General features: G+C 42.1%; 1 protein-coding gene across 2 annotated transcripts in view; it reads left to right on the top strand.

Moving 5' to 3' along the window:
• The window catches only part of ASIC2 (acid sensing ion channel subunit 2), a 597,272-nt gene that overhangs the window by 510,989 nt on the left and 70,523 nt on the right, over window positions 1-15,760 (top strand). For both annotated transcript variants that reach the window (XM_069952708.1, XM_069952706.1), the window contains exon 3: window positions 7,462-7,589. In XM_069952708.1, the coding sequence (XP_069808809.1) occupies window positions 7,462-7,589 (128 nt within the window). The remainder of the gene's footprint in view (window positions 1-7,461; window positions 7,590-15,760) is intronic.

Raw genomic sequence — 15,760 nt, 5'->3', positions numbered from 1 at the left:
ATCAATCAGCAGCTTGAGATCTTGGACTTATCTTGATGTCATTGAACTGTGATGATTTGTTTTACATCTTGGCTTCTGTGATAAGATCCATGTGGTTGTCAGGTACCAGGCTGAATGTCCAGTAGTCACCTGGATGCCAGCGCTTCTAAGTAATACATCATACACCTGTCATTACAATGCTGGGTGATGGGAGACAAGTCAACTACACTACATCTTCCTGCGTTTTATCAGGGAAAGAGATATGTACCTAGATGACAGAAATGGGGCTCAGTAGTCATTTTAAAGTACAATCATCCTCAAAATTCACATTAAGATGAATAAAGGTCATGTATAAAATATATCGGGCCGCTCATCCTTCTCTTTCCAACCTACACTTACAATGTGACAGCCTGTACGGTTTTACTTTGATTTAATTTGTTACTTCACCCCCAGTGTCTGCTCCTGGCACCATATGGCAGTCTTGTGATGCAAGGCTCTCTCAGCACATATGGCTTCATGCCCAGCCCTAACTTTTTCTTATAAGTGCAATCTCCATGTAGTTTAGCTTTATATTATCCACAAGAGAAATGCTGTAATTATCAGATTTAGTGCACAAAACAAGTCATTTATCCTAACACTGACAGTGTACAATAACAATGACTGAGACGACTGTAAATCTACAGCTGAATTTGTCTTTTAACTAGTTATACCTTATGCAAATGTGATCTCCTTCCAGAAGGCATAGTTTGGCCTATAGGACTTCCTACTTCCTGCAAAAATCTTTTTCTTTCAAATCAACTGGTTTCAGAAAGTTATATAGATTTGTAATTTACTTCTATTTAAAAAATCTCAAGTCTTCCCATGCTTATCAGTTGCTCTATGCCCTGCAGGAAGTGGTGTATTCGTTCTAGTCTGACACAGTGCTCTCTGCTGACATCTGTCTGATACAGGAACTGTCCAGAGCAGGAGAGGTTGCTACTGCTCTGGACAGTTCCTGGCACGGACAGAGATGTCAGCAGAGAGCACTGTGTCAGACTAAAAAGCAAACAACATTTCCTGCAGGACATACAGAAGCTGATAAGTATGGGAAGACTTAAGATTTTTAAATAGAAGTACATTACAAATTTAAGTTACTTTTTGAAACCAGTTGATTTAAAAGAAAAAATATTTTTTGCTGGATAACCCCTTTCAGCTCTTCAGACCTAAGCTGTACCTTAAAGGAGAAGTCCGGCGAAAATTTTTAAAGTGTTTAAGTATTGTATTTCTCCCCAAAAGTTATACAAATGACCAATATACACTTATTATGGGAACTGTACATAAAGTGCTTTTTCCCCTGCACTTACTACTGCATCAAGGCTTCACTTCCTGGATAAAATGGTGATGTCACAACCCGACTCCCAGAGCTGTGCGGGCTGTGGCTGCTGGAGAGGATGATGACAGAGGGATGCTCAGTGTCCCTCCAATGCCCTGTGTCCCTCAGTGTCCCTCTGCCAGCATCCTCTCCAGCAGCCACAGCCTGCACAGCTCTGGGAGTCGGGTCGTGACATCACCACTTCTTCCAGGAAGGGAAGCCTTGATGCAGTAGTAAGTGCAGGGAAAAAGCTATTTATGTACAGTTTCCATAATAAGTGTATATTGGTGATTTGTAGAGCTTTTGGGGGGCAATACAATACTTTAATAAAAAATTAAAGTATTAAAAGGTGAAGGTTTAAAGGTCAAGGAGATACATTGTACCTTTCAATTATCTAGCTGTGCTTCCAGTACATAAAAAAGTGCAAAGTGTTAAAGAGGCATTCCCAAGCTTCCAAATTGTTGAGGGCTGTAACACCTCCTTGCTCCCCCTCCCATCCTTGAATCTGGTAAGGGCTGAGCTTTCAATTGACTGTCAATCAAGGTGGGAACAGGTTTAGGGCAGCCATTCCATCTAGCAACAGGAGTTTGGGAACACCTCTTAGACTCACTGCACCAGAAAATAAAAGCGGGCGTTCACTTCTGAGACCACTCAGATAAAGTCTGGCTATGGGGCTGTACCGTGTCCGTTAGTGATTGGCTAAATGGACTAGAGGCACCGGAGACCTGGTAGATGACACCGGGAGTGGGCAGACGTGTGAAAACCTTTTTTTGTTGATAATTTTTAAATGTGCAGCTGCCATCTTTCTTGATGAACAAATATCGGTATTTAAAACATTCAGCTAATTGAATGCACTGTTATAGCCCCCCCCCCCCCCCCCCATCACCTATTTGAACAGAGAGATGTGTGACCAATACAATGATTTTACCGACTGCAGAAAAGTATTTGCATTTTACCTTGACTGATTATTGGGTAAATGAGGGTTCCTAGGAACATTAGCAATATTAGGCATGTGTTAAAGGGCCTTAAGAACAGCATAAACTGTATTTTTCACATGTTTGTTCTTATCATATCATAGGTGCAGGTATTTTCCATCCTTTCTTTCTCTTATTCCAGCTCTTCTTTCTCTCACACACAGCCCCACCAATCACAAGGAAGTTTAGATCGCCCCATAAAATGAGGTTAGTTCCTGGAGGGAGGAGTTCTTCAGTCAGTTCAGTGTCAGAGCAACACACACAGACAGTTCCTGCTGCAGTGAAGCCAGGGACTGGTTTAGGCCAGGACCCTTGATAGGGACCAAAAGACTTATTCTATTTCTATGCAAATAAACAATGCTAGTATGCAGTGCTAAGTCCCTTCAGGAGGAAAAACATCCACTGAGGTTCACAATGTCAACATCAGGGATACACTTTACATGACACAGGGCAGCATACCTGAGTTAGGTACTGAGCCCAGAAGGACAAAGCTGCACATATCCCCTACGTATCCTACTGCAAAGCATGGCTATTTTGGGAAATCTACTCAACCCAGAGCAATGGAACTGGGACCTCATACTACCCAAACAGGACGGGTATCCCGACACTATAGGGAATAAGGCGGTCAGATCAAAGGTATCTATACGAGTATCTTCTAATTCTTCCGTTCTTCACTGCACTATCTCGGCAGAGTATACAGCTCTACTCCACTTTCCTCTTGCCTACAAACTACTTTAACTACCTCTGCCTGCACCTACAGTTGTCAAACTATTGTTGCATTGCACTGAAGATATTAAGTAAATGGACATTATTCTTGTTAAGTTATTGGACTCTGGTCTGTTCTTACTTGGGTTTTCCGAAATCTCAGAAGCAGCACCCATTTGTCCGGTGGTGGGTGTCAACGCCACTCTGGGCTACTGTGACAAGTGTCCACAGAGCTGGCCAACACTGCACCAGCTACCCTGGCCAATGGCTGCCCGGCCTTCCGCACTATGGGATTTCATTTCTTCTCTATTGTTACCGCATCTATGTTTATTTCATATTTGTGTTTCACATAATCCCTCCAGGCACTTCTAGGGGACTGTGTTTTTAATGAGAGAGAGCAAATAATATCACGCATAAAACCATTCTTTCTTTAAGACGGAGCTCTATTTTTTATGTATTTCTGTGTAATACTAGTTCACTTTACCACTTTCCTACAAAGCTGCAGTGATCAGTAGCTCTATGTGAGACCATTTGACAGATTCTCTTGAAATTGGCATAGCCCTTTTCCAATGTAATGACATGTCTGGATAAATGTATCTCTTGATTTGTGATATAAAAATGATTTGTATGAAATATGAATCTTCAGGTTGGGCCGGAGTTTAACCCTATGCGTATATAACATCAGATGTCAAACCTTTAGTTATTAATGAGAAACTAAAATCTATAAGACACTGACAGTCTGAACACAAGGTGTAGTATCTGTGCGGTGGGAAGAAGCGGTGGTGTTTAGCAGGCCTGAGAACCAGCAGTTTTCGACATTCAGCGTCGTTTTTTGCAATGAATACAAATGTTATTGGCCCACTGCCCCAGCACTCCCTGGACCTTCCTTTTACTAGGTTTGCCTTGTAATCCTATCAGACAGTCATTGTTGTCGCTGAGATGAGAACCTGTCGGTCCCCTGATGTACAGCATCTCGTCTACTAACTGTATTCAGTTTCCCCAATGAGTAAATATCTCTCCCGATCTTGTCACTTCACTTATTAAAAGGGCCAAACCTCATTCCTTCAGTCTCTTTTCATCTTCCACTCCCCTCTTGCTTGCCGCAAACAGCTTACAACAAATGAGATTTGTATTACGTACCTGGAGAAATCACAGGCAGAAGACACAGGAAAAACAGTGGCGGGAGTCCACAGAGGCAAGGTTACTATGCAATGTATTCATAGCGAGCATCCCAAGCACAGAAACTCACTCTGATGCAGGGTACCTTACCGATGAGTCAGATCTCAGTGCTAGGCTCGAGAGTGGAAATGGAGTGGAGTGAGCCTTGTTTATAAACACTGCCCATCCTGCCCAGCCATTTTTTATGTAGAAGTAGAAAAGGAGATTCATGCAGAGAAGTGGAGAAAAAAAACCTGGGTAGATATCCTGGCGCTGTCAAAAATTCTTTCGCAATGGGTGAGGTATAAAAAATAAAAGTAGCTGATTTATTGATAAAAAAAACAGTATAAAATCATACAAAAAAAAAAATTGCCATTAGTGCCCATTTTAGGGGTCTTAACTCTCTTCGTTAGATTGCACCTGACGAAGTTAGTTGAGACTCCCGAAAGACGTTTATGTGGATTTTTTGTTATGGTTTCGTTATTTTGGTTTTTACCAATAAATAAGCTACTTAATTTTTTTTATACCTCACTCGTGAAATAATTTTTGGCAGTGCCAGGATATCTACACAGATATTTTTTCTTCACTTCACTGCATTTGTTATGTAGGGTAGTTTTCACATATAAAGCCCTTTATCATCAGTGCGGCTCATATATAACCACTAGACACTAGCACAACTCATGCATTCTAGAGTCTAATCATTCTGTATATGAATACCACTGGCTAAATTAGTTGGATGCAGCCTAAAGGCTGTCTGGAAAACATTTTCCTGTACTCCCTAGGGCTGCAGCCAACCTCTTTGGCCACCAGTATTGCAGAATAATCAGACTCAAGCATGCTTGAGTTGCGCTCATCTCTAATAACCATGCAACCATCCTTAAATCTTTAGACATGGGTGTAAGAAAGATAAAAGAAGGAAATACTTGTCATTCACTAGGTGGCAGAACAGAGGACTTTGACGTCACATAGAACCAAATCTTTGGTTCTTCAATTAGATTTTTACTGTCATGGGAGAAATGCATGGACTGTAATCTGGTTAATATGACAGGAATGGATAGGGAAAGTCTTACATTACATTATTAGATTACTTGTCTGCTCTTATTTTAGTGTCAATTCAACCTTTGATGAAGTAGACTCGCTGTAGAGATGAGTTACTAGGAGAGCCCTGAAAAGACTGTAGCAGTGTATCCCTATAACTAGGCTGTCACGTATGACACAGTTGTTGAGATGGATTGTATGTATGCAGGAAAGATGTCACACCATTTTTCATCTCTGCCTAAATTACATTTCTGCAAAGAATCTCTTTCACACAACAGGCTCTTGCATATGTGTTTTTTTTTTAAAGTTTCTTAAAGGAGAACTCTGGGCAAATGTAAAAAAACAGGGTAAGCAGGAGGTGATGGGAACATATCAACTTATATTTACCTGTCCTGGTTCCCCCACAGCCAATGTGCTGCAGCTCACAGTCACTTGCTTGTCTCCTCCCAGTCCTGTGATGTCACAGCCCGCTCAGCCAATCAGGGACTAAGGCAGGACTAGCTTTGTACAAAGCAGAATGCTCAACTTTTGAATCCTGGTGTCTGGCAGCTCAGTGAAGAAAGGGGAGACAGCCCCAGGATTGCCTGCAAAACATAAAAACAGCCATAGGCTATATCCAAGTTTTCCAGGCAATCCTCGGGCTGTCTCTACCTTCTCCACGGAGCTGCCAGACATTGAACTTTTAAGCTTTGCTCATCTCTAGGCAGGGCATTACTGCAGTTACTGCATTACTGACTGGCTGAGTGGGTAGTTCCTGTCAGGTCGGGACGACACAGTAACTGGGAAATACAGGAGACCAGCAGGTGACTGTAAGAGGTGGTGCTATAAGCTGAGGGTTCTCACCATCAGCCATCACATTACACAGCTGTACATCTCATAGTGGCTGTGTATGGTATAGCAGCTCTTTCCATTCACTTCAGTGGGGCAGGCTGCATTTCCAGATACTGCCACTACCAAGTGTATGGCGTTGTTCTTGGTAAATAATGTTAAGCGAACTTAAGCGAAAAATTGTGGCCAAACCTGAACCTGAGTATTCAGCCATTGATTGCTTTAGTCTGCCTAAATTGTATCCCCTTTCAAATTGCCTTTATATAGTCCTAGGAGACCTGATACTGTCATCCTTGATTTTTCCAGGCAACACTAGTTGAAAGCAGCATGAATTTATGAGACTAAAGCAATTAATGGTCAAATCTCCAGGTGAGTGCATCCTAAAGAGGCCACAGTGCTCACCTACTTGGACCCCACTGATCTGATATCAATGGCCTATTGTTAAAACATTAAAGGAGGAGTCCGGCAAAATATTTATTATTGTATTGCCCCCCCCCCCCCCCAAAGTTATACAAATCACCAATATACACTTATTACAGGAAATGCTTATAAAGTGCTTTTTCCCTGCACTTACTACTGCATCAAGGCTTCAATTTCTGGATAACATGGTGATATCACTTCCTGAATAACATGGTGATGTCACGACCTGACTCCCAGAGCTGTGCGGGCTGTGGCTCCTGAAGAGGATGATGGCAGGGGGACACAGAGGGACACAGGGCACTGGAGGGACACTGAGCGGGATGCTCTGCCATCATCCTCTCCAGCAGCCACAGCCCACACAGCTCTGGGAGTCGGGTCGTGACATCACCATGTTATCCAGGAAGTGAGGCCTTGAAGCAGTAGTAAGTGCAGGGAAAAAAAGTACTTTATAAGCATTTCCCGTAATAAGTGTATATTGGTAATTTGCATAACTTTTGGCAGGCAATACAATACTTTAATAAAAATTTTCGCCAAAACTTCTCCTTTAATATTACCCTGCATACCATGTGGTTAGGCCATTTTGACAAGATGGCCTGTTAGCATGCCTTCAATCTGGTCCTTAGGGTCTTGAGTCTAGATGGTGGTGGTATTATTTGAAATTGAGATGAATGATCTATAAAACAAGGTTTGAAAATCTATAAATCTGTGATTTGTATTATGGACAAATATATAGTTAATCTAGCTAGCGGCAGATTCACACTAAGGAAATTTACAAGTCAGGTTTTTATCAGACTAAATATTTACAGGTGAAGTAACGTTCTTTAGGAATTTATAATTTGCCGTGCACATCCTGATAAACCGCCGCAATAAATTTCTTGTCGAAACGGCATAGGTTAAAGTTGACAAGAAACAAATCTTATCTACTGCGGCATCTAGGGTGAAATATTCTTCCTTTACTCCTTATAGAGACATCTCCATTGTTGCTCACATCTCTTTTTCTTTCTACAGAAGAAACCACATTCGAGGCGGGAGTAAAGGTACAAATCCACAGCCAGTCTGAGCCGCCATTTATCCAGGAGTTGGGGTTCGGTGTGGCCCCTGGATTCCAGACCTTTGTGGCAACTCAAGAACAGAGGGTAGGTGAATGGCTTTCTTTGTCTTATGCGCCGATAACTTGTTGTGTGTCCTCCTTGTACACAGAGGAGAGAGGAAATAGCTAGGATTTAGTGTAAGATATACAGAAAAGCCTCCTGAGCTGCAACCACTTAAATCCATACAGAGCACTGACAACAAGGGATCAGGAATTGACACTTGACTTTTCTTATCGAGCGTATTAGCTCTCGGGATGTAGATGGGAGGATCATGACTCTTTTACGGCTGGCTAGAGACAGTGCTGGTGAGAAATTATATGGCCAAGTCTAATGAGCCTCCAGTATAGAAAGCAGGGGAGCTCCATCGTGTCTGCATTAGGATGTCATCACTCCTTGCACCGTGTAAATGACTTAAAAATGAATGTTGTCTGTTGCTGATTGATGTACTTATGGAGACGGAGAGGCGCTGGACGGGGAGAAATTTCCAGGTGAATGTCCCTGTATCCGCCTCAGTAATGAGGCTGCAAAATTAATTTTTGATTGATGTACTTTGCCCCCGCTTCTCTGTCAGATGGGAATGAAACTGAAAGCCTTGGATTAAACATGTCATTGTATATAATATGAGCCGGATTGGGTTTCAAGTAAACCTTTTCCATTTATTAGAAGGCACTTTTTTTTATTTAAAGGAAGCAACCAGACATCACAGGCACTCTGAGTTATGTGCCTGATGTTAAAATATTGTGTACCTTGGTGTTGGGTTCATGTGTTGTGACCGCAGGATCGTAGTGCTCAATGCATGCATAGTTGACAATCCTGATTTTGCCCAGACTGTTCCCACTTTAAAAAGAGTCCCAGCAAAACCATGTCTGGGTATGTCCCAGGAAGCCCGACCTTCTGCCCCCCCACGCACCTTTAGCCATAAGCACTGATAAGTGCTTAAAGCTAACAGTGTACTGACACAGCAGGGAACCTTAAGCTCCCGCTGTGACAGTATCTCCTGTGGCTCCAGGCAGTATCTGCCTCCAGCCACAAAGAGACGCTCTTTCCTCCTGGTAACCAACGCGAGTGACAACACTCATGCAGAGCAGGTATAGGAGCCACTGGAGGACTAGAGAAACCATAGAAGTGAGTAGAGTATAGCTATTTTTGTTTTAATTGCAAATGAAGGGGCAGGAGGTTGATGAAGGGGGTAGTAGTATGATAATGAAGGGGCAGGAGGATGAAGAGGGTAGTAGCATGATAATGGAGGGGCAGAAGCCCATTTTCCCCATTCCTCACGGTCGAGTATTCCTATCTTCTCTATCTGGAGGGGTAAGCCACAGCCAGAGAGCTCTGACTGCGGCTTATCTCTCCCAGAACAACAGATGATGTCGATGGAGATAGGGGTCAAGCATACTAGAAAATCCCTGCCCATCCCCTATCTCCACCAACATCATCTTTTGATGGTCATTCAGGACAGCCCTATACCAATGGCCGAACCCACCATGAACGGTTACAGCAGACAAAAGTATAAAGTGTATGGGAAACATTACAGCTGACAAATCAACTCTTTTAGAGACTCAAGATAAGAAAGGAACTCGATTATTGGGGACATCTTGAAGAGACTTTGGAGTTTTGTAGTGTGCAGATTAATGGAGACCTGGCGTATGATATGATTTGTCCTTTGCTTATTTTGTTTGTGTGAATAATAAACTAAATAATTATGAGTAATCTGCGGCATGGAGAAAGCTAAAAGGGGTTATAGCCTTGGTTTTGTGAACAGCAAGATGTTCTATTGTAGTGGAATAGAAGGAGACTGCAGGGACCCACTTGGACCCTCTTACAAGGGATTTTAAAAGCAATTGCTTGTACTTAGCTCAGTACTAAGGCTAATATGGCATTCTGCAGAAATGGCTGTGTTCTCATATGCATGCAGGGTATGGTAGCATAGTGATAATATGCCATATTTGTATTCACAAATAGCAGGAGGAGCTGGCTTGTTCCCCTCCCACGAGGCCACAGCCTGCAGCTTCTCCTCTCTAAAGTCTTGGTCTGTTTGTCTGTGATACGAAAGTCAATGCAAATTCACAGGAAAAGTTATAGAAGTCTGTGTAATGAGGATCGATATTGGCTGAGTAGTTGGGACTGGGCTGTGCTCATACATCCTTCCTTTCAGACTTGGGGTCATCAGTGCGGCAAAGTATTTGTCTATGTTGCACCAATTACCAGACATCCAGCTTCACTGTTGGCCACACAGCTCGGTCATTAAGACATTGACAATGTCTGCACACATGGTTACTCATATAATTATACTATTTAAAAGCAATTTTAAGTAGTTCTCAAGTGACTAAAATATTGACCCAGTGGAATAACTACAACCTGATCATTACTTTTGTCTGCAAACCTAGAAGTTAACTTTTTTGTTCTGAAAAGGATTTTTTAGCAGCACCTTCCAGTGTTCTCATCTATAGTTACACTCAGAAGTCATCTGTTTCTGAGATTAGTCTGAGTGTACAAAAACATGATGGATAAAAGGGTTGTCCAGCCTTACAAAATGGACGTCCTATTCTCATTAATAATTCACCAATATTAGGTAAGTGTCCAACTCCCGCCAACCTTAACAGCTGTTTAAAGGGTTTATCTAGCCAAAATATTTTTCTTTCATATCAACTGGGTTCAGAAAGTTATATAGATTTGTAATTTACTTCTATTTAAAAATCTCAAGTCTTCTCATACTTCTCAGCTGCTGTATGTCCAGCATGAAATGTTTTCTTTTCAGTCTGACACAGTGCTCTCTACTGACATCTTTGTCCAAGACAGGAACTGTCCAGAGCAGGAGAATGAAAATTTGCTGTTTCTCTGGACAGTTCCTGTCTCGGGCAGAGGTGGCAGCAAAGAGCACTGTGTCAGACTAAATAGAAAACCACATTTCCTGCAGGACATGCAGCAGCTGATTGGACTTGAGATTTTTAAACAGAAGTAAAGTAGAAATCTATATAACTTTCTGAAACCAGTTGATTTGAAAGAAAAAGATTTTCACTAGATAACTGCTTTAAAGAACCTGAGTTGCTTGTGATAAAACTGCAACCTCCTTAGGGGACATTCACGTGTTTCATTCAAGTCCCTTAAAAGGGTTATCTGGTTAGGTAAAATATATGTTGAATTATCCACCGTCCTGGAGACTAACAATTCATTCCATACACGTCATTACCGTATTTGTCTACTTTCCTCAGTTTTGAGCATGCTGCTTTCTGCTAAAGCCATAAGAAACTGTGTGAGAGCTGCTGAGTCTGTCTCTGCTCTCACTCCCTCTTCCTCCCAACCTATCAGACTGCTTATGTAAACAACATCCCTGACTGGCTGATTCTGCACTGTTTCTTCTCTCTCTATAGCAGGAAGGGTTAATCACAGTATATAAACAACTGGCCAGGGATGTCGTTCACATGAGCCATCTGGAAAGGAGGGGGAGGAGGGGGTTAAGAGCAGAGATGGTCTCAGCAGCTCTCACACAGTTTCCTATGTCTTTAGCAAAAAGCAGCAGCTCAAAACTCAGGGAAGGATAGATAAGGTAATGCCATGTATGGAATGAATTGTTAGTCTCCAGGAGGGAGGATGATTCAACATATTTTACATAATAGGACGGGGTTGTTTTAATGTTTCAATGTTCATGCTACTGTACTAACACCACATGTCAGTATAGTAGCACAAAGATTTAAACAGTTGCAGAGCTTGCGGCATCATAATGCTGAGAACTTATATATTTTATTTGATATATATATATATATATATTAATAAAATATAATCTTTAAATATACTGTATATGAATCATACAGATGGAAGTATCTAATATTTCTCTTGATGTTTCAAACTAAATTATGCTTCAAACAATTGCTATGTGTGAACTCTTGTCCATTCTATTCCTCTGTGTATAGGATTTCATACATTTCTGTAGCTTATTATACGTACAGCGTTTTTTATTATGTATAACAACATTTTATTCATCAGTCAGTTGTGAAAGGTGAAACCATTTCATATTCACAAAATACATTTCACACCTATTTATTAACTCCCCCTTATGTGTTTGGATATTTAAAGGGATTGTTTCTTTTTTTTTACTAATTAGGGCCAAATACTGAAACTTTTTTTTCTAATTGGTTTTTATTTTCTGATCATAATTTTTCTTTGTATTTGTTGTACATTATTATGAGGACAGACATCTTACCTTAGCTGTTCAGAGATATGGACATAGACACAATGGTCTGGAGCAGACCCTATTCCAAAGAATAGAAGCATTTATTTTCCAGCTCCTACAAGTTACTGTATATTTAGTATTAATTTTATTTTTCTACAATATTTAACTTGTTAAACATCTGTACGCTCAGTGACATTCACTGGTTACTGTAATAGTCAGGTAGATGGAGAAGGTGACGCTTAACACTAGTCTTCACTCAATCAGATATACTCTTATGCTAACCCCTCAGCCAATGTACTTAAAGTATGCCTACACAGTCCATTATTGCCATCTTAGAGTCCACTGCGTTCTCTCATATGCTTAATAGACCACTTGCACTTGTCGAAGTCATCTACCTGCCTTCACCAAGAAGCAAGTTGTAAATTGACTGTGCACTTCATCATAAGTGACTGGTTAGATACCAGTCTGGAGTTCAGTTCTCACAGTCTTTACACTCATGGCTGCAAAATGAGGCGGAACATTAAATATGGCTGATAAAATCCAGCACTGTGTCAGGGACGTCATTGCTGAGCCACTAGGCCAGGTATCATCAGCTGCCAGAGTCCAGTGATTTATGACTATAGTATACCTGCTTGGACTATAATGGATACACTGCCCTATCTTAATGTAATGTGACATTCTAGATATATTATGACGCTCAGGGTTGCATACAGACAATACATATTGCCGCTTTGTTCCGTCTCGCTCTAGATTTTAAGGCTTAGAAGTCAATGCACCAGATCTAGTGTTTCGACATTTATCCAGTAAAGCTTTACGGAGTTTTTTTGTTGGATTTTTGACCTGGTGGTGACCCAAAGTATTTGATATATTGTTGTATTGTTTTTTTTTCCTTATTAGTGTTATTTTTATTGAATCTTTTATATAATTAGTATAACAGAGTAAATTAATTAAGACTGTAATCACCCGGTTGTGTGAGAGAACCCAGCGGAGGGGCTCGCTCTGAAGAACGGCAGGTTGTGCATTGTTTTCAGTTCTGATTTTACTGTTGTTCGTATTTTTAATTATAAGGTTGATGCAATTTATTTTATGGGCCTCCGTATCACCAGCTATAATAGATTCCGCATAAGCATGGTCTAATAAATCAGCTTCTGTTCTATCCCATTTACGTTAACTGCTGTACCACTGCAAGGATTGCAGCTCCCATTACTTGAACGGGACGTAGCCGAAAGAAAGAGGTTACATTTTTTAGGTGGTTACAAAAGCTGAGGGAAAGAGATCTGATGGTGGCAATGACCGACTTATAGAACACTATATGGGAGAAACACATTGTAGACAGTATTGCCAGGGCCAACTGCAGGTTTATATGTGCCTTTGGGTGTCAGAGCTTTAGATGGGCCCCCTTGCTGTGTAATTCACGCAGCAGAACCTACTTACATTGACTCTAATCCCAGCAGGTCTATGGCTGCTTTCAACCTTTGCATTGCTATTGAGACTATATAGGAGACGTTTAATTTTTTTACTTGTTTTTCTGTTTTATTATTTAAAAACTGTAAATGAAAGTACTGTATATCATTAACAGTCAAAAATACTTTACATTGCAAGGGTTAAAGATAGTGGGTAAAACCTTATAATAGAATAACTGGTGATCAGGTCCCCTTGGGTTTTAGGGCCCTATTACAAGGAACAATAATCTGCCGAATCAGCCCTATCTGGCCAATTATCGCTCCGTGTAATAAACACAACGATCAGCTGATGACAACAATCATCAGCTGATCATTGATATAGGTCTGGACCTATAATTGTCAGGCGCCAACCGTGCATCGCTACGTGTTATAGCAATGCGCGGCTGACGATTTTCAAACTGTATACGCTACCTATCCATGCTGCAGGGCTCCTCTTGTGCTCTGCATCTCCCCGGGTTCCGCAAGCTGCAGCTGCAGAGCGGTCTGTCTTAGCTGACAGGCCGCTCAGCCCATCACTGGCCGGGACCGCCAGTGATGGACTAAACGGCCTGTCAGCTGAGACAAGCCGCTCTGGAGCTGCAGCGCGCGGGACGCAGTGAGAAGCAGAGCACAGGAGGAGCCCTGGACCATGGATAGGTAATTTATACAGTTTAAGCAAGGGCTGCAAGGACATTGGTAACAATGTCCATGCAGCCCTTGTTAAACGATTATCGGGCCGTGTAATAGGCCCAGTAAACGAGCTCCGATCTAGCAGATCGGCGCTCATTTACAGTTATTATCGGGCCGTGTAATAGTACTCTTAGTCACAGCATGGAGATGAGACTTATTGCAACTTTATCCATTTACAACAAGATAGTTGCTAGCAAATCCAGTGTACCAGTATTACCAAAATTACCAGTATACATGGGACAAATAACACTGCTGCACCATGACCACTGCCATTACCACTGTACTAAATAAAAGCTTATACTGTACCAAGAATAATACCCTCCCTATTGGTACTATATTGGTAGATGCCAGTTCTACACAGTGACTTATATTCAGTGACTCAAAGGCGGCGTCTTCTCTGGTCAGAGTCACTACCTTTTGTTTTTGCTTTCTGTCCGACCCAGACCATGGCTGTTCGCTGCAAAAACATTTTATCTTCTTTGCTCCAGCACATTTGGTAGTTAGACCTCTCTGTGCCACTGTATCCATCATTGTGTCCTCATCTGTAGTAAGACATCCTCTTCATGCCCCATCTGTAGTTGTGTTCCCTCTCTTTGCCCTCTGTAGTTAGCCCCCCCCTTATGCCCTCAACACTAGTTGGGCCCCCACTTGTGCCTCCATCTGCAGTTAGCCCCCCCCTTTGTGCTAAATAAATGGTACCCCTTTGTCCTAATGAACTGTACCACCGCCCAGGGGCGGATTAACTTTACCATAGGCCCGGGGCTGTTCACCAAGCCTGGGACCCCCCCCACCCCTGTTCACCAAGCCTGGGCCCCCCCACCCCACTGTAACTATGGCAGCATTAGCCTGGCGTTCATAGTACAGGATAGATAATGTCATGATGTCCTGATTTGTGCAAAATTGCCATAAAAAAAGTGTGATTTTTTGAAAATCATGGCAGAAGTGTAGCCAGGAGACCGTACACCACTGAAAGTATAAGTCTTTTTGGGTGGTCATGGGCCCCCCAGGAGCTCAGGGCCCCGGGCTGCCGCCCGGAACGCCCCTATTATAATCCACTACTGCCACCGCCCCCCTGTATAAACTGTGCCTCTTATGAACTGTTTTTATATTAAATAGTGCCACTGTCCCCGTATTATACTGTGCCCACAATGTAGTTTGCCACTGCCTACCTAGTAAACTATATTACTACTGCCCTCCAATGTACTGTACCACTGCCCCCTGTAATGTACCGTACCACTGTCCTCTCTCATGTACTGTACCACTGTCCTCTAATGTACTGTACCACTGTCCTCTAATGTACTGTACCACTGTCCTCTCTAATGTATTGTACCATTGTCCTCTCTCATGTACTGTACCACTGTCCTCTAATGTGCTGTACTACTGTCCTCTAATGTGCTGTACCACTGTCCTCTAATGTGCTGTACCACTGTCCTCTCTAATGTATTGTACCACTGTCCTCTAATGTACTGTACCACTGTCCTCTCTAATGTACTGTACCACTGTCCCCTCTAATGTACTGTACCACTGCCCTCTAATGTACTGTACCACTGTCCTTCCCTAATGTACTGTACCACTGTCCTCTCTAATGTACTGTACCACTGTCCTCTAATGTACTGTACCACTGTCCTCTAATGTACTGTATCACTGTCTCCTCTAATGTACTGTACCACTGTCCTCTAATGTGCTGTACCACTGTCCTCTAATGTGCTGTACCACTGTCCCCTCTAATGTACTGTACCACTGTCCCCTCTAATGTACTTTACTACTGACCTCCTAAATCATTGTTTTCCAACCAGTGTCTCCTCAGCTGTTCCTTAACTACAACCTCCATTATGTCAGGACATGATGGGAGTTCTAGTCTTGTAGCGACTGAAGGGTCACATGTTGGAGAACACTATACTAAATAAACCTCC

The sequence above is a fragment of the Dendropsophus ebraccatus genome, chromosome 14 (assembly GCF_027789765.1).
Source record: "Dendropsophus ebraccatus isolate aDenEbr1 chromosome 14, aDenEbr1.pat, whole genome shotgun sequence".
Classification (NCBI taxonomy): domain Eukaryota; kingdom Metazoa; phylum Chordata; class Amphibia; order Anura; family Hylidae; genus Dendropsophus; species Dendropsophus ebraccatus.
The sequence above is the reverse complement of the archived record's forward strand: the minus strand, read 5'-3'. Positions and strand labels throughout refer to the sequence as shown.